Source organism: Salmo salar, chromosome ssa16 (genome assembly GCF_905237065.1).
Source record: "Salmo salar chromosome ssa16, Ssal_v3.1, whole genome shotgun sequence".
Lineage (NCBI taxonomy): Eukaryota > Metazoa > Chordata > Actinopteri > Salmoniformes > Salmonidae > Salmo > Salmo salar.
Genome location: NC_059457.1, coordinates 22,808,634 through 22,827,930, shown reverse-complemented (window position 1 = coordinate 22,827,930; position 19,297 = coordinate 22,808,634). Strand labels below are relative to the sequence as shown.

The 19,297-nt window shown below is 41.9% G+C and overlaps 2 protein-coding genes across 4 annotated transcripts; both read right to left on the bottom strand.

The window, feature by feature from the left end:
* Nucleotides 1-7,156: 7,156 nt before the first annotated feature.
* LOC106573384 (hypoxanthine-guanine phosphoribosyltransferase) lies at nucleotides 7,157-16,109 on the bottom strand. 3 transcript variants are annotated; one of them, XM_014148396.2, is made up of 10 exons: nucleotides 15,550-16,109; nucleotides 15,395-15,466; nucleotides 13,657-13,763; nucleotides 11,393-11,576; nucleotides 10,920-10,985; nucleotides 10,725-10,742; nucleotides 10,366-10,448; nucleotides 9,823-9,869; nucleotides 7,385-7,461; nucleotides 7,157-7,215 (listed from the first exon to the last, which is right to left on the bottom strand). In XM_014148396.2, exons 2-10 carry the CDS (start codon nucleotides 15,410-15,412, stop codon nucleotides 7,168-7,170), a joined length of 648 nt encoding a protein of 215 aa, XP_014003871.1. In that variant the 5' UTR covers nucleotides 15,413-15,466; nucleotides 15,550-16,109; the 3' UTR covers nucleotides 7,157-7,167. The 3 variants fall into 3 exon arrangements, with proteins under 3 accessions (XP_014003871.1, XP_014003872.1, XP_014003873.1); XM_014148397.2 differs by having other exon boundaries at nucleotides 15,555-16,109; XM_014148398.2 differs by lacking the exon at nucleotides 10,920-10,985 and having other exon boundaries at nucleotides 15,395-16,109.
* Nucleotides 16,110-16,404: 295 nt separating this feature from the next.
* On the bottom strand, nucleotides 16,405-19,261 carry LOC100196677 (26S proteasome non-ATPase regulatory subunit 7 like 2). Its single transcript, NM_001141706.1, has 8 exons — nucleotides 19,149-19,261; nucleotides 18,604-18,695; nucleotides 18,354-18,446; nucleotides 18,148-18,245; nucleotides 17,917-17,997; nucleotides 17,686-17,777; nucleotides 17,308-17,506; nucleotides 16,405-17,189 (listed from the first exon to the last, which is right to left on the bottom strand). Exons 1-8 carry the CDS (start codon nucleotides 19,220-19,222, stop codon nucleotides 16,935-16,937), a joined length of 984 nt encoding a protein of 327 aa, NP_001135178.1. The 5' UTR covers nucleotides 19,223-19,261; the 3' UTR covers nucleotides 16,405-16,934.
* Nucleotides 19,262-19,297: the final 36 nt, after the last annotated feature.

Here is a 19,297-nt window from a genome sequence, read left to right as displayed (position 1 = left end):
ATAGCTAGATTGCATGACAATGCTTAGCCAGCTAAATTAGCTAGCTAGCAAATCTCTCCTTGACCATTCTTCTCCCTAACAAACTGCTGGTTTACACGACAGTGTACATTTTGAGAAACTGTTGTTTTCCAGCTGTGCTGTTGTGTAGCTTACAGGAAGCCATGTCCCAACTGCCATGTAGAATGTTGGCGGATGCTCTCGATCTATTGCTGCTCATGAAACACAGACGCCACCTATTGATGTACTGCCTCCACCTACTGTGCGGGCTAGTGAAACAAAAAATATTTATTCGCTTTAGCTGGAACTGATATGCCTACCTCCTACTTCCTTATTTATCTACTGAAATTAAAATACAATTACTGCACACGTTATGTTAATTGCTTAACATTTTTAAGGAAAAATACAAGTCATATATCCTGGGCAAAATTCAGGTGCAATAATTTGGGACTAATTATTGATGGAAATAAATGCGATAAAAATAGGGTTTTGTAAATCCTGGTGGATTGTAGTAGGATATTGAAATAAAAGACATAGGCTTGTTATTTGTTAAATTCTGAAAACAAATGTAGTTAAGTCATAATAGATCATCAAAACAGCATTCAGTGGAACAGAAGAAAATGTGCAGCACAATAAACAGTACAATTACAGTAGCTAACAGAAAATAATATGATTAGAAGCTTAATGGTGTAAGCTGACAAAAGAGCTTCCTTTATTTTGATCCTGTCAGTATCGACACGTTCCAACTACGCACCTTGCGACCGCTCTCTCTGCGTGGTAGTTTGGGAAGCGCACATTACATATTAGGCAGTTGGAGGAAAGATGCATCATTAAAAAAAAAAACTTGGTAAACCTAAATTCCATCTCTAAAGGGAAGCCAGGCCCTGACATAACCCTGTAGGCCAGGTGTCAAACTCATTCCATGAAGGGCTTAGTGTCTGCTGGATTTTGGTTTCTCCTTTCAATTAAGACCTAGACAACCAGGTAGGGGAGTTTCTTACTAATTAGTGACCTTAAGTCCTCAATCAAGTACAACGGAGGAGCGGATAGCAAAAGCTCAGGTTGCCCAGGCCGGCGGAGATACAATCTTCGGCAAAATCATTCGCAAGGAGATTCCTGCAAAAATATTCTTTGAAGATGATCATTTCATTTCATATTTTTAAATGTAAGGTTGTCTAACTAAACAAATACTTTTTGAGATCAACTGACACTAACCAAAGAGTTTATGAAATTGAACAACTCCTGTTTAATTTACGTTTTACCGCCGTGGAATGAGTTTGTAGACAAACCATGAAGTCAGCTTTGACAAACACACACCCCCCAGCACAAGGTTTCAAGATGAATAATATTGCTGTCAATGAGTGGTGAAAGAACAGGCATCACATTTCCATTATATATATTAAACAAAATTATGTTACAGTACATTCTACCATTATTGGTTTGTAGTTTGTTCAATGCAGTAAAAGTGTTTGATACATGACTATTACGAATCCCTTTGGCCCAGCGGTCTAGGGGGGGATGGATACGAGACCCGTAACATAAATCATGCAAATTATAATCGTGACATGTAACAGTGAGAACCAAAAACCACATGCAACTGAAATCTACCGTCAAACTCAAAAGGTTTATTTTAAACACACGGTAAAGGGGTGTGAGAAAAGGGGCTGAGCTAGACCCAAGCAAAGAAACAATAATCAAAAACAGCCCTAAACTAGAGTAGCCTATTTCCACAACAGCTAGTTAACTAACCAAAAATACAGAGGGTGGTCAGCCCAGTTCTAACTAGGGTACTTAGACACAGTATTCCTACCGGTAATGTATGCCCATGGGCGACTTGTCTTGGTACCCCCTTTTCCCACCAAACAAACAACACTCACAGGATTACCGGACAAATGTGACATGAGGTTTCAAAACAAAAGAGATCAACACAGCGATGTAGCGCTAGGGACAGAGAGCGAGAATGAACACAAAGATTGATCTGGGGAGAAAACAACTGACTGGGTTTTTAAACCAAGGGAAAGGGGCTGTGATAGGTTGAGGGAAAAGGAACAGGTGTCTTCTGATTGGGGACTGATTGATGACTGATTGGGGAGTAATGATTGTCACCTGTGAGGGGAGAAGGAGAGACAAGAAAACACACACCGGATACATACACAGGATACCTGTATCCAGTAACAATGACTTTAGACTCAGAGTTCACTGTGGAGACACTGTGGACCATAAATCAATATTCACTATCAGTGGAGATTTTATCATGTAAATCTTGGTAGGGCAAACACATTTTTGGTGGGGGGATGCATGCCAGCAAAGTCCCTACACAACACAACACTAAACAATACATTCATTGCACGATAACGGTGACAAACGGTACCAACAAACTGTTAGCGACTACATAAAGCTGTCCCAATACCTTACCACTGCTACACCTTACTATCAGCGGAGCCTTGTCTAGCAGTGAAACAGTTCATTGAGCCTCATTTACTGCCTTTTGAAAAACATAACTAATATGTCTGACTTGCTTAAACAGATGTGGTATCTACTGACAATTGAGATGTACAAACTATGGCATAAGGGGACAACAAGCGGATAAGAAGCAATCCGTCATTTTGATTAAGACGTTAATGACTTGCCTAGTTAAATAAAAGGTTAAATTACAACAACAAAAAAGTTGCGAGCTAGGACGTAGTCAATATAACTGTAACGTGGGTCATATAAAGGGGACCAAGGCGCGGCGTGTAGAGTGCTCATACTTTACTTTTAATGATAACACTTAAACAAAACGACAGCCAACAGTTCCGTCAGGTGATACTCACAAAACAACTACCCACACCAACACAGGAAAAACAGGCTGCATAAGTATGGCTTCCAATCAGAGACAACGATAGACAGCTGCCTCTGATTGGAAACCATACCTGGCCAAAACATAGAAAACAAAAACATAGAATGCCCTCCCATCTATCACACCCTGACCTAACTAAACAGAACACAGCTCTCCTAGGTCAGAGCGTGACAGTACCCCCCCCCCCAAAAAAAGGTGTGGACTCCCGGCCGCAAACCTGAACCTATTGGGGAGGGTCCGGGTGGGCATCCATATTTGGCGGCGGCTCTGGTTCCGGGCGTAGAACCCCACACCCCCGCCCACTGATCCCCCCGCTTCTGTGTGTCTGGAGGAACCAGACCATGGGTCATCGCCGGAAGCTCTGAAACGCCAACCGCCACTGAAGACTCTGAGCTGAAGGTTGCCGCTGAAGGCTCTGGGCTGCAGACCGCCGCTGAAGGCTCTGGACTGAGGAGCGTCACCGGAGGCTCCGGACTGGGAAGCGTCATTATCGGTTCTGGACTAGTGACCGTTGCTGCTGGCTCCATGCCATGGATCATCTCTACAGGTTCCGCGCCATGGATCATCACTGGAGGCTTCATACCATGGATGATCTCTACAGGTGCCGGGCCATGGATTATTCCTACAGGCTTCGTGCCAGGGTTTATCCCTACAGGCTCCAGACCATTTATAATCCCTTCAGGCTTTTTGCCAAGGATTATTTCTACAGGCTCCGGGCCATGGATTACCTCTAGAGTCTTCGTGCCATGGAACATCCCTACAGGCTCCGGGCCATGGATCATCTCTATAGGCTTCGTGCCATGGATCATCTCTATAGGCTTCGGACCATCGCTTATCACTGGGGGCTTAGATCGTGGAGCTGAAACAGGTCTCACCGGACTAGGAAGACGCACTGAGGACCGAGTGCTCAAAGCAGGCACCGGCCGTACTGGGCTATGGAGGCGAACTGGAGGGAGAGTGTGAGGAGCAGGCACAGGACATACTGGATTATGGAGGCGCACTGGAGGGAGCGCGCGAGGAGCAGGCACAGGACGTACTGGGCTACCGAGGCGCACTGGAGAGAGAGCGCGAGAGGCAGGCACATGCTCACCACAATAAGCGCGGGGAGTTGGCTCAGGTCTCAGTCCTGGCCCAGCCAAACTACCCGTGTGCCCCCCCAAAACAATTTTGGGGGCTGCCTCCCGTTCTTCCCCGGTAGGCTCCGATATCTCTCTATTACTTGCCCCCAAGTCCAGTTTCTCCTTTCTATCCACTCCTCACTTGACCAGGTGACCATTTCTGCCCGGGCACACTGCTTGATCCAATCATGGTGGGTAGTTCTGTAACGTGGGTCGTATAAAGGGGACCAAGGAGCGGCGTGTAGAGTGCTCATACTTTACTTTTAATGATAACACTTAAACAAAACAACAAAACGACAGCCAACAGTTCCGTCAGGTGATACTCACAAAACGGAAAACAACTACCAACACCAACACAGGAAAAACAGGCTGCCAAAGTACAGCTTCCAATCAGAGACAACAATAGACAGCTGCCTCTGATTGGAAACCATACCTGGCCAAAACATAGAAAACAAAAACATAGAATGCCCACCCATCTATCACACCCTGACCTAAATAAACAGAAAAACACAGCTCTCCTAGGTCAGCGTGTCAATAACTATTTGTTTAGCACTTTTGAAATGTACAGCGACAGAATTCTGAACATGAGCCGTTCTTACAGTGTTCTCCCTGTACACCAAATCAGAACCATAGGATAAAAAAAACTGGGTATATAAGCAGACAATGAAAGTTCTTACAATATTCAATGATTACATTTTTCTAAAACAGGTTATAGGCTATATGTGCACCACCAAGTCAAAACAGGAGGCGAATTTAAGAGGGGAAATTGACCAAATGATTAGGGTGAGGCACCCGGGCTACTAATGGCTTACTACACATCATTCACTTAGTATTACTTTCTTAGCTACAGTATACATATCTCCTTGGCATATTACATCATTTATGCAGCTGCATACAATACATTTTTGGACTCACCTTGTTGTGCTGTGCTCACTTGAAAATGGTAGTGCGGCCATCCTTCGTGGGCAACTTTTGTCATCAAAGTCTGACTTTCCCTAGATTTATGGTTCTTTCAAGACAACTGGGAACTCGGGAAAAAACAAGGTCGAATTATGATGAAGTCAGTGATCTTCAGGTCGTAGCTCTAGAAAGAGGCCCGAGTTCCCAACCTACAATTCCGAGTTCGATGACCTTTCAAAATGTATTTTCCCAGTCTTGAACTCACTGAAGTCAGATTTCCCAGTTCCGAGTTAACAGTTGTTTTGAGCTCGGCAGAAGTCATGCTGGATTGACAGCATGTTCAATGTTGAATGTTTATCCTTTTAAGCTTGGAAAAGAGACCCTTAAACCCAGACTTGGACCACACGCCCACTCCACTGAATAGCAGGCTAGTGATTGCTTTGCACTGCTTGCAGTTAGCCACTGATTCATTCTAAACCACTCATTGTTGAATTTGCGATTTCCAACTTGTGTAATGTTTATGTCCAATGAGCACCGATACAATTTATCTATAATTTCTCTTGATATGACAAGGATTAAAAAGGATTTCCCAGTAGATTGCCAACTTGATTCATGATGACTGCTATCTAAGATTTTGAAAGTATGATGTTGACCTGTCCAATTAAAGCTACTGTAGATATAACGTGATTTGACACCATTTTGTCGGTGGCCAATGATCTTGAGCCTTCTTGGATGGGCACTTCAATGTAACTATGGCAGCACCCAAGGGGCTTGAATTTTCGAGCTCTCCTTGTAGATTTTGCGGTGACGTAGGGTCCCCATGAGTGACAGAGCACTGAGCCAATCACAGCGCAACTAGAGAACATTACCAACCCTATGCTCTGTATTTTCCGCTGGCTGCCCCACCACCACAGAAAGCACTGAGCTAGACTGAAACACCTGCATTTTGGAGCTGCCTTACTCAAGAAAGCAAAAGAGAGACCATGTTTGTATGCGGTTTTATTAACTCAATGATTATTCACAAAAAACATTTTTTTTTACATTGTTTGCAAACTGATGTGACACATATCAATGACAAAATAACATGCAAAACAGGCAATCCCCCCCTAAAAATGTGGGGCTCAAAACAGGTGGGGCTCTGCCACACCTGCCCTGAATGACAGGTCACCACTGTTCACTATTACTAATGTAATCAGACTAAGAGGCATTCAAGGCCCCAAGATAATATATAAAATAAATAGAAATTATAATAGTGTAATATCTCCCATAACCATCTTTACATAACCATCTTTTAAGTAGAGTCCTCCTCTACTTAAAAGACATTACTCATCCCACTCCTTCCAGGGAAACAATCATTTTAAATATAAGAATGTTTTCTCAAAGAGCATCTTGCAAAGTGAATTCACAATCCATGTGTTCACATAGAGTACCAATGTATGAGTCATAATACCCATAAAATCGAGCGGTCAAACAAAAAAATGGTTCCAATCATTTTTCCAACATTCATTTTTCCCATATGGGATTTTAGACACAATTAAAATAAGGGCTGTGTTTCGTGTAGGCTTACCCTGTCCTGACTTTTTGATAACCATGTAAATCTCTCTAGTACAAAGTGACATCAAAATATTTGCAGTATTTACCCCCCCCCCCCAAAATGAAATGATAATTAGATGTTAATGTGGCTATCATAAAGAACTACAAATGCCATGAAGATCTGGACGAGACTGCCCAATTGAGGCAAAGGTAAGAATCTCTGAATTAATTTATCTAATGTTAGCCAAATTTAGTAATTAATAAATTGACTACTTTTCTTTAAATGGACAATTCTGTGAACTGTCATGTGCAAGTTTTAAATGGACACAATAGCTGTTAGCAAAGGTGTCAGCTAGAGACGACTTGCACGAGCTTGCAGGGATCTGTAATCTTGCATGTCTACTTTGATGCTAATTAGCATTTCTCTGAGAGTAAATGGATCCAAATATATTGATAAAAGGCACCTTGTCTGAGAGGGAGTTACATGGTTATCAAAACATCACGCCAGGGTAGGCCTACACGAAACACAGCCCTTATTTTAATTGTTTCTAAAATTCCCTATGGGAAAAAATGAATGGTGGAAAAACGATTGGAACCATTTCTCTGATTGACCTCTAGGTTATATAGGTATTATGACACCACCACTGTGGGGCTCTATTAAATATGTAAGTAGGATCCATGAGTAAAAAAAATCATTTGGTTCAGAAGCCCAAAAATCTAAGTTTTCCTAGTGGTTCATCCAAAGTGGTTCATCCATCTGTCCATTGCCTCCTCTTCAGCTCACAATTTGTACTTCACCTTTGCTTTCTCGTTCAGTATACAGATGTGCTGCACAGAGCAAAAACACATGGTAACAAGTGTGTGTGAAAGAATACACCAATGACAGACTTGATTTAACAGATCTTATATTTAGGTCCTTCACTAAGACTCAACGAGCTGAATCTTGGATAGAGAATATGACCAAATATCAGGATCATGTCTAACCCAGACAACTTACACTGAGGTCTCTGAAGTACTCGTTGTAGTCCAGGGCATATCCCACCAGAAACCAATCAGGCACCTCAAACCCCATGTCTGGGAAATACAGAGAGACGGAAACACAAAACAGACAGAAATCACTCTACAAATACATGCAAAAAAGCTATGTGCAACACGTATTAACATATTGATAGGAGTCTCTAGTTCCTGGCATGCTGAACATCAAGAAATCCATGTCATGACTTTATGGGATGTGTTTTAGTGTACATTTGTCCCTTAAAGCTATATGCATTAGTATTACATAACAACATACAGTGAGGGAAAAAAGTATTTGATCCCCTGCTGATTTTGTACGTTTGCCCACTGACAAAGAAATGATCAGTCTATAATTTTAATGGTAGGTTTATTTGAACAGTGAGAGACAGAATAACAACAAAAAAATCCAGAAAAACATCAAAAATTGTATAAATTGATTTGCATTTTAATGAGGGAAATAAGTATTTGCCCCCCCTCTCAATCAGAAAGATTTCTGGCTCCCAGGTGTCTTTTATACAGGTAACGAGCTGAGATTAGGAGCACACTCTTAAAGGGAGTGCTCCTAATCTCAGCTTGTTACCTGTATAAAATACACCTGCCCACAGAAGCAATCAATCAATCAGATTCCAAACTCTCCACCATGGACAAGACCAAAGAGCCCTCCAAGGATGTCAGGGACAAGATTGTAAACCTACACAAGGCTGGAATGGGCTACAAGACCATCGCCAAGCAGCTTGGTGAGAAGGTGACAACAGTTGGTGCGATTATTCGCAAATGGAAGAAACACAAAATAACTGTCAATCTCCCTCGGCCTGGGGCTCCATGCAAGATCTCACCTCGTGGGATTGCAATGATCATGAGAATGGTGAGGAATCAGCCCAGAACTACACGGGAGGATCTTGTCAATGATCTCAAGGCAGCTGGGACCATAGTCACCAAGAAAACAATTGGTCACACACTATGCCGTGAAGGACTGAAATCCTGCAGCGCCCGCAAGGTCCCCCTGCTCAAGAAAGCAAATATACATGCCCGTCTGAAGTTTGCCAATGAACATCTGAATGATTCAGAGGAAAACTGGGTGAAAGTGTTGTGGTCAGATGAGACCAAAATGGAGCTCTTTGGCATCAACTCAACTCGCCATGTTTGGAGAAGGAAGAAATGCTGCCTATGACCTCAAGAACACCATCCCCACCGTCAAACATGGAGGTGGAAACATGCTTTGGGGGTGTTTTTCTGCTAAGGGGACAGGACAACTTCACCGCATCAAAGGGACGATGGACGGGGCCAAATACCGTCAAATCTTGGGTGAGAACCTCCTTTCCTCAGCCAGGGTATTGAAAATGGGTCGTGTAAGGGTATTCCAGCATGACAATGACCCAAAACACAAGGCCAACGCAACAAAGGAGTGGCTCAAGAAGAAGCACATTAAGGTCCTGGAGTGGCCTAGCCAGTCTCCAGACCTTAATCCCATAGAAAATCTGTGGAGGGAGCTGAAGGTTTGAGTTGCCAAACGTCAGCCTCGAAACCTTAATGACTTGGAGAAGATCTGCAAAGAGGAGTGGGACAAAATCCCTCCTGAGATGTGTGCAAACCTGGTGGCCAACAACAAGAAACGTCTGACCTCTGTGATTGCCAACAAGGGTTTTGCCACCAAGTACTAAGTCATGTTTTGCACAGGGGTCAAATACTTATTTCCCTCATTAAAATGCAAATCATTTTATAACATTTTTGACATGCGTTTTTTCTGGATTTTGTTGTTATTCTGTCTCTCACTGTTCAAATAAACCTACCATTAAAATTATAGACTGATCATTTCTTTGTCAGTGGGCAAACGTACAAAATCAGCAGGGGATCAAATACTTTTTTCCCTCACTGTACATATATAAAGTATGTTGCTCTTTTCTCTCTCTGGAGGCTAGATGGTTGACTCCTGTTGTCTGTGACTGGGGTTGACCCTTTAGCTGCCAGGGACATAGAGCAAGTCTAAGGCAAACAGCTTTCCCTGCAGCACCATCTTTAAAAGCTTAGCTAAGTCCGACTTAAAAGCATTGCATAATCACTAACCGTGTGTGTAGCATCCTAGTACTAGAGTACCATGTTCAATTACATTTAAAGTAGATTTTCAGATAAGCATATTAATCTCATGTGGAAAATATAACTACATTATATATGGTCATCCTGCCTAAGGCTGAGGCTCTTTCTAGTACATCAGTGGGCGTGCACACACACACACACACACACACACACACACACACACACACCCCAACAACTGCACCGTGGACATCGATTAAGGCAGCCTCCTGCATCTCTCTGATTCAGAGGGGTTGGGTTAAATGTGGACGACACATTTTGGTTGAATGCATTCACTTGTACAACTGACTAGGTATCCCCTTTCCCCAACACACACACAGCAAAACTCACAGTCTGGTCTGTATCCTGAGCTCCTTGGTGTTCTCTTGACTAGAAGGCTGAAATGACAAAGCATACAACCAGAGAAATGAATAGGATCTCTAGGCAAACCATGCTCTTAATGGCATGGAATGTTCTCAATGACATGGTCTACACAGCAAAAAATACAATCCACTCAATGGCCTCTCAATAATATAGTGTACTACAATGCATTCAAGAACATTGCCATCTACAACCTAAACTAGAGTCAAATAGTCCCTTTGATAGCAGAGGGTTATCCCGTCCTGCCACAGATCAGTTAACAGTACATAGATGAACTCTTAAGCTGCTCCAGTCACATAACATCTCTAAATCAGCGCTTAAGGGGAAGAGAGAGCATTAGGGTAGACAGAGAGTGCTGTCATTCACAATGCTGTCTGGATTGGCAAAGTGACTGACATTCTGAGCTGCAACACTTCTGTCTAAATCAGGGAAACACAGTAGTTGTAGAGAATGTTCAGTAGGCATGATATTGGAGGAAAGAGAGTACTGGTTGCTGTATACAATGGTTCTCACCTGACCACTTTGACCATCTTTGGATTGCATTCACTCAGCAGTGATAGCAGTGTCTCCATAGTCCTCCCCGTCTCCACAATGTCCTAAACAAATCAGCAGGACAGATACCGTTGGATAAGGGGTTTCAATTCAAGGCGTGCAAAGCAGTCTTACAACAATTCAAGGCAAGCAATAAAATATTTATGTGGACAGCCATAGCGATGGTACACCCAAGAGTGAATGTGATTTGTGCCCTGGTCATATTGCTACGGTTGATGTGAGAGCTAGCATGCTCCACATTTATTTACAGCAGTTTTAACATTTAGTAAGATTTAATATTTCAGATGAAGTGCTAGAAAGACAGAGGGAAATTGTCTTACCTCAACTATCAAAACATTCTGCAAAGGAAATGAGGAAACAATTGAATACACAAATATACTGTTGATGAATATGTACATAATCAGAACATTTGAATAATTTATTTAAAAAAATACGGAGCCTGTAAAAGGGTTACAATTTCACTCCTAAGATGTAGAATATTTGATCAGTGGTTAGGGCAAGCAATCAAATCTCACCTTCCCCGTTAGAGTAGAGAGCTCATCCCCTCCAATAACTTTGACACTGTTTGTAGACTGGTCATTCTGGGGACAATACACACCAGTAAAACTACACCTCACCCAGGATGAGGGTGATGGTCTAAATCTATCATAAGGTGATCTAGTGGTGATCTAAATATACCTCATAACAGTGTTGGCAAATGGCAGTTTTATCTGCTCATGCATCAGTAGCAGATCCGAGTCTAGTGGTAGATCCGATTGTGCTTTAGCCAACCCGTGTCGTGTTTGTTGGCATGAGAACAGATAACAAAGGAGTTGGCTAAACGCACAAACTGATCTAAGACCAGCCTAGACAACACAATTCTCCAACAACAATACCCAGAATAAGCATGTAACCCAGCATTTACTGTACATAAAGATTGCCATCTACTGTATCTAACTGATTTGGAAGCTATTGAAGGAGGAAGATAAATGTGGAATGGTTCACTCACACAATAGCTCTTTAGTCTAATGAAATCCACAGTCAACGGGACAGACTTATCGCAGTTCTGATTTAGGGCCTTGATGTAGTCCAGCAGGTCGGAAAAGAATTTATAACCTCCTTTGAGAACACACAGTGCTACTATATGGTGTCCCCCCATGTCCCGGACTATATCACGAGCCAGGCGCTCAGTCCTAGAGAGAGACAGAAGGGACAGAGAGAAAAGGCATGGAGAGAGAGAAGATACAATGGCACGTGACCTGTAATTTCTGTGCAGGCTCATCAATCTTCAGTTGGTTTGTGATCTAGTCAGTGAAAACAATAATGGTTTGTGGTTAGTCTGACCAGGTGGACACCTGATGAAAAGTTGCTGCCTGGGTCAAACCAAATGTTCTGTTTGGAGTCCTACTACAGTATTCAGAACACGGTTTAACATGGCATTCTACAACCAGGTAGTCCGATTGCCCAGGTCTCATTCATAATGTCTGCAATGCAAATTGATGGTGGCTGTTACATCACTGCTGGTCTGAATGCCTTACAGTGATTTGTCTAACAAATATGTTGGTGAGCTGTTTCACACAATATGCCTTTCAACCATGGGTCAATTAAAAAAACAATGGAGGCACAGAGTGGTGAGAATGTTGAGTCCTGATTTACTCCACAAGGGAATAGGAAAGTGTGTGTCAGAGAGAGAGAGAGACTATTTCTGGTAACAACTCACTGTAACCTTGATAAGACGAGTTAAACCTATAATATTCTGCTCTCCATTTATTGTATGAGGCACAAGGTTATTAGCTATATATTAGTTTTTATTTGTATTATTCTTTTTTTCTTTGAAATTCAGTTTGTTAGTTTCCCAACTTGACTTACTCGTTTTTTTTAAATTCAGTTTTAGATAAAAACATTTATTTTGTTTTTATATGATTTAGTTTAAGTTTTAGTGTTAGTGTTGGGGACAGAAAGTAGCCTCCTATGTGTGGAAGGCTAGGAGCCATTTATGTGTTGTAGGTGGTAATTCTGTTAGCTAGTGATAACAGAGAGGAAAAAGGCGAAGCGAGAGGGTCGACGCCAACCCTAAATCTGTCTGCGTGAAAATAAGCATTAACTAGTGGAAGTGAGGAATTAATGTATGAGAGTGTCGAGTTTGGTCAACAAAAAATTGTATTAGTAATTTGCTACGTTAGGCTTATTTGATCGAATAGAAGTTTCTTAATGGTTAGGTTTTTACGAATGCACTGATAAGAGGACACATGTGGCATTTCCGCAACTTTGAAAATTAGACTATCTGAGTTGTGCCTGTTGTTCACATGAGTATCTGCCCTCTCATCGGCTAGAATGATCCCACCTGATCTTTCCTCCTCCCGCCTGCATTCCATCTTTGTGGACCTGTATTTCCATTGTTAGAGCAGTCACTCGACTAGCTTGTCAATATAATAGCTCATCTTTGGTGATAGCTAGTAGTCTCGAAAATCCCAGACCTAGAGAAACAGCACTTGGTCTGGGGATGGATGTCGGATTCTCTTGGACATTTCGGAAAAAAAATGTTCCCAGGGAGGGGCCTCAGACAAATCTCTCAACAAATATGAGTTTCCGTAGCCTGTAGCCAGACATAACCTGGCTTGGAGGTAGATGATGCAAAATGCACTCATTAAAATAACCTCCGCATTCTCCATCTCGCTAGCTAGTTACTACTTTGTGTCCGGCGGGGTTGTTTATGCAACAAGCGGCTAAGGTGGTGATGTGACGGGCTTCCCTGTTCCTACTCCTCCGCTCTATCCCAACTGACGCAGGTACTTGTACAGACTTGTTTGATGGAACATTGTGGAAGGCAACCCGTCTGTCTAGTGAGACCAGATGGCTAGCGATGCACAAGCTAGGCCTATTTGAAACATCGCCATCTCCTGGCAGCATTTACCTGCCAGATTCAGAAGCTTGAATACCCTATTAGAGGAAAAAATTATTGAAATCCCCATTTGATTTTTGCCCAAAGATTAGAAGAGAAAAAACTAAAACTGAACACAATTTATGATGGTTTTTATTTTAGCTCATTTTGGAGTCAAAGTTTTAGTATAGTTTTAGTTTATCAAACAGATTGCTTAATCATTGTATTTCATTTTACTAAATTGTTTTTTTATGATTAGCTTTTGTTTCATTTTTTGTTTACTATAATAACCTTGACGCAGCATAGTGCCCTGGGGTTTGATGATGACGTTACAGTACAATAGCCTACCCAGGTTCCAAGAGTACCAGTCCAGTGGTGATGGTTTGCCTTACCTGTCCATGATCAGTCCATGAGGGATGATGACCCGGTCTAAATCCTCCTCATAGTGTTTGGGGACACAGAAGAGGTCCAACTCATACCCCTTCTCATCATCTGGTATCTGAAGGAGCAAAGCGATAAAACATTTAGTAAATCGTGACCTTGGGTTCTATAAGGTTCTATCTGTGCAAATCATAGTTCTGAGATATTGAGCATCAAAGTTCTCACATCCCAGATGTCAGAACTGTTTTGTAGTGAATTCTTCTTTCATAAGGGCCTCGCCTTAAAGGTACCTAAATTGCAGAGTATCAAAATCCTGAGACATTTGTAAATCTGTTTTTTTAGGGGGGGTGCAATCACAGATAGAACCTTATAGTTCTGAAATGCAATCAAGGTTTAGTAATAAGGTTCTGACACTTCTGGATTAGACATTCAGTAAAGAAAACTGTAGCTTTTTGAATAGATAAATGACATAACTATTTGACCAAGATAGTCAGAACACATCAAATACATTAAGAAATATATTATGATCATCAGACGAATTACTATCAACACTGAACGATGTGACAACATATACTTTAAGATTTCTGACATTGTTGTGGTTTGTTTGGGTGCCATTATTGCTGGCTAGACAAGTCTACAACACAGGTCAAATTCATGTTGCATGGCCCAGTCATTTTAAACCTTTCCATCCGTCCTAAAGAGAAGTCTCCACCCACCTGAGGCACCCGGCCAACAAAAACAAACTCCGCCATTCCTAGAGAGACATGGCAAAGACATTTTCTGATTGGTCCGTCTGTATTTGTTCAGACTTGTAATTGGATTGCAGAGAGAACTTTATACAGCCAATTTGAAATGAATTTATGCAAAATTTACTCGTTTTCCATTTTTGTTTCACTTAAAATAAAATATATATTTTTTAAATCACATCAAATACATACGAAGAACCATTTAAAGATAAATTATGTGACGAACACATTTTTTTTTTTTTTTTTTTTTACAAAAACGTTAAAAATAACGTTATAGTTCCAAGGTCTTGAAATGTTAGCACAGAATGGCACAAGTCTTCATTGAGTTGACCATGTCTTCGCAAACTGAAGCACACACGCACACACACGTCATCCTTGCAACATTTAAGCTTGCTTTCAACCACCTGTTTCTGGGTGAACGAGATAGAGGGTGCGATCCGCTTTCAGGACTTCATACTAGGCCTGACAGGGTCACTAGCGGTTCTGGGGGGGGGGGGGGACAAGACAGTGCCCGTGTAAACAATTTTGGACCCCCTTGTGGCCCCCCTAAATGTGGAGTATGAAATCATTTTTACATAGCTAATTTTTGCTATCATTATTTTTTACATCCGTTATTTGACAGTGGCAACGATGATTATGAACATGGTATTTTGCCTGCTAATGTCTGCAATGCAGTGAAGAAAACGATATGACAACAATAACGTCTAATGTAACTGGTCCCTCTAACAGTACAACTGGCCCCAGCTTGCCCCCCCCCTGTTGAAATGGTCTAGAACCGCCACTGGACAGGCTGCGTGAATTGTGAAATTATGTCAATTGACAAGGTAGCTAACAAATGCCAGATATGTATTCACACCGGTCCTGTCCCGTGATCCTGATGTTATTATGAAACCACACTGACACATAAATCAGAAACGTCCATTCTGCAGAATATCATTCTGTCCAGACAAGACGAGGAATCTGTCTGACTGACATTGCAAATAGAACATAGGGTACACTTTACCTGGTGATAGGTGGCCATGTTACCGCTCGTGCTGGTTCACGCCTCACTAGGGTGATATTTGAGGAGCCATGCCTGGATACATAGTGAAGAAAGAATGTTATTTAGTGCAATAGGTGGTGAGTCTGTCGTATGTGCCCTGTCAGCCGACTACCTACTTTACCGTGGGCGAGGACATGCGATGCTCTCCCTCCCCCGGGATTTTAAACCATCACGTCACAATCCATTTTACCATAGCCAGCCTTTTACCGTCCAATAATCTGATTTACCGGACGCAACCTGCGTTTAATGCACTGGCTGCTGCACATTGTAGAATACCGCCGTATTCATTGCTGGTACAATAGTCGAATTAGCTGAAATCTGAAAATAATTGTAGCCTAGTGCATTTTTGTCATAAACCACCGTCCGTTATATCGTATGTTATAATATAAATTCACACATCCAAATCTACGCCTATAGTTGCACCATGAAGGATTATCGTACATTTGGGAGGCTTGCTGTCAGTGACATGCTGCGCAATGATGATCTGTATACAGCGCCTTCCATTACTATTTAGTTCATTGTCTGAAAGCTTGTCCTCAATTAACCCAGTATAGATTCTATCAATAGTTCATCTACAATGAATCCAAATGGGAAAATAAACTTCAAATCACTCTTTTCACTTGGTATAGCCTGTGTTTTGTTAGATACAGATTCATAATAGGTAGTACATCACCAGCCTTGAATGTATGGCTGTGTTAGGATCAAAACCATAATGTATATTGGTAAACTTTGACAAATAATAATTTGTTATTTATGATGCAAGGTTCTTTGTAGATTAGTCAGTCGCCTGCACTGTCGGCTGCAATGTAAAACAAGCCCTATGTCTTCCACACAAATGCCTGGCATGACTGCAGAGGAGGCAGCTTAACATCACAATTCTCCTCCGTGTGCTTCTATGACATTACATATTATACAGTACAAAACACATCCAAGGAACAAAAAATATACATTTGCCAATTGGAAACATAAAATTATTTAATAGGACCCCACTTTAATGAGTGATACAGAAATGTAATGTTCCTTTTCACCATACGAAAGATAAGAGCTCCCAGGCAATTGTGTGTCTCTGTACGTACGTACATACATACATACACGCATACGAGACACACACCACCAGGGTCACATTCAGGAGGGGGGAATTTACTGAACGTTACCGATAGAAGTAACAGAATAGAGCTGATGTGATTGCTCACATCAGAGGCATGTCGGTTCTACAATATGCATTTCTATCTGAGCGTTCCTTAACGTTGTGCCCTACTGAACGCAGCCCGGACAGTGCAGAACAAACATTCTCATTGTAGAGAACATCCAATACACATAACCATCCTCTCACCCTCAGCACTACAGTTATTATGCCAGATATGACAAAGTCTCAAATGACACCATATAGAGCACTACTTTTTGCTAGACCATATACACAGACATGTAGCTCAGGCCAAAAGTAGTGCACTATCCAGGGGAATAGGGTGGTTTATAAGACACACACCAAAATAGTGTGCAGTTATTTTTTCTTCTTCTCATCTTTCTTGGATGAGGAGTCGCCCTTCTCCTTCTCTTTCTCGTCCTTCTTCTCCTTGTCCTCTTTCTTCTCCTTCTTGCCCTCTTCTTTCTCCTGTCCCTCCTTCCGCTCTGCGTCACGGTTGGAGATCTTGTTGTTGATGAGGTTGTGGAGAGCCACCACTGAGCGGATAAGGGAAGCCAGGTAAACCACCAGCATCTGGTCATTGGTCTTTAGGTAGAAGGCCTTAGTGAACTCCTGCATGGAGAAGTGGCAGGATTAGGGCATTGTGAATTATGATTAACTAAACAGCGGATTTGATCAGCACAACAAGGAATCTGTATACAGCACAACAAGGAATCACACCCCATCATACCAGTAGGTTGACGTCGGGAAGCAGGTTGAAGACGTCCTGTAAATGGTAAACGATTTGGTGGTTGATGGGAAGCTTGCCTGCAGCCACTCTCTCCAGGTAAGACCTGATGTCCAGCAGCTTGGAGTTGAGTCCCTTCAGGCCATGTACCTGGTTGGTGATCCGCTGAGACAGAGTACCCACTGTTGTGTCCTTGATGTCTCTGTGGACACGAGAATATATCAAAGGAGAATAGAAAAGGATGTAGAATTCAGTGTGGCGTTAAACTGGAAGTCAGACGACTCCCTGAAATGCTTTATTGTACGTGTGAGTAAAAGAGAAAGAAAGATGGGTATGTGGAACGTGTGTGTGTGTGTGGTCCAGTTAAAAGATCATGCCTACCTGAGCAAGTGCTCCACGCCCACCTCCTCTGCTTCCTCTGCTCCGATCTCACTGGTCACATGTTCAAACGTCTTGGAGGTCGGAGTGCCGTCCTGGAGAAGTAAAGTAACAAGAACTTGTGTGATCACTTGTATGTCTAGTCCAAAATCAGCCCAGAGACCTCAGTGTTGGCTGGTCCAGGGTTAGACTGATTTTGTCAGTTAGGCTCATACAAGTCTATGCTCCACTTACATCATGTATTTCCTCCACAGAAAAGTAGGCTTCTGTTGGCAGGCCCAGGTCCTTAGGCTTCACATCAATTATCACTAATACCTGAGAGGGAGAAAGTCCCATACAAAACACAGTCATTGTTAAATTCTCTGCTGCATTATCAATACAATTTCATAATTTCAACAGGAGATGGAACATATGTCTTACTGGTATTTATTAATGTGGAATATTGACAGGGTTGAAAGCACTTACTGAATTGGTGCAGTATTGCTTGATGAGTTCATTGATGGCAATGTCATTCTTATGTAGTTTAGGACCTGTGTGATACCAGCCCACTATCCTCTCTCTGGCTGGATAGAAGAGAAGGGAAAGGTTTGATAATCTTATAGGATGACTGTAGAAGTCAATGAGACTGAATTTATATAGTTAAAATGTACCAATGTATAGTGTGTTCTCACCATTGACTTTCTTGAACATGCTGTACATATTCTCCAAGTAGTCATGATCCAGGAACCACACTGAATCATCCTTGTCATCCTCATCAAATGGCACTGGAAAAAATCCAATCAATATTGGCTCCAACTACAGGCTTATATAGCTAAACATTTTGTCATCATAATTACACTGCCGTCACAAATGTTATAAACTAGCCACATGACATAACAGGTTATTTTAGTAACGTTACAAGATTAAAGGAGAAGAACTCACCTGCAAAGCTGTTGGACACATCAAGGACTTTCTTATGCCAAGAGCCGAGGAGAACACCCACTACTCGCTTCTGGTTGCCTACTTTCCCTATTCTGTAAAAACATCATAACATTTACACAATCAATACCATAGGATGTCTTGGAGGAAATCTAACATTTCCTCTAAGACTAAAGTCAAAATAACTACTTTTACCCCGACACTAGATAAGTTAGCTACCCTGATACATAATGACGTTGTGCTCTACGAAACTGACTGATTGTTTTTCAATTGTTCCATTATTTAGAAATCAGTTGTTACTTGCTAATACTAATAGGTAGTGAGTGGCCTGTACATACAATTTACTAGCCAAAATGAACTAGTTAGCTATGCTACTGTCATGGCTAACAAATACACAGCTTCATATGAGTTTCTGACTCAGCAGGGTTAGCTGGCCAGCTAACCTAGCTAGGCCTGGCTGCAACATCATCTAGTACAAAAAGTAGCAAGTTAGTAAAGATGTAACGAATTGCTAGGATTTGGAAACAGTTATATTATTAATGACATACCTATTAAAATGATCCACCACGCTGAGCAACACCAGTGGATGGACAACCACATTTTCTACCGCTAACTCCGGCATTTTTATGTGAAGTGTTTGAGGATGCAACCAAATTCTGTGATGCTAGCTGTCTAGCTAGGTAGCTACTTCCTGTCG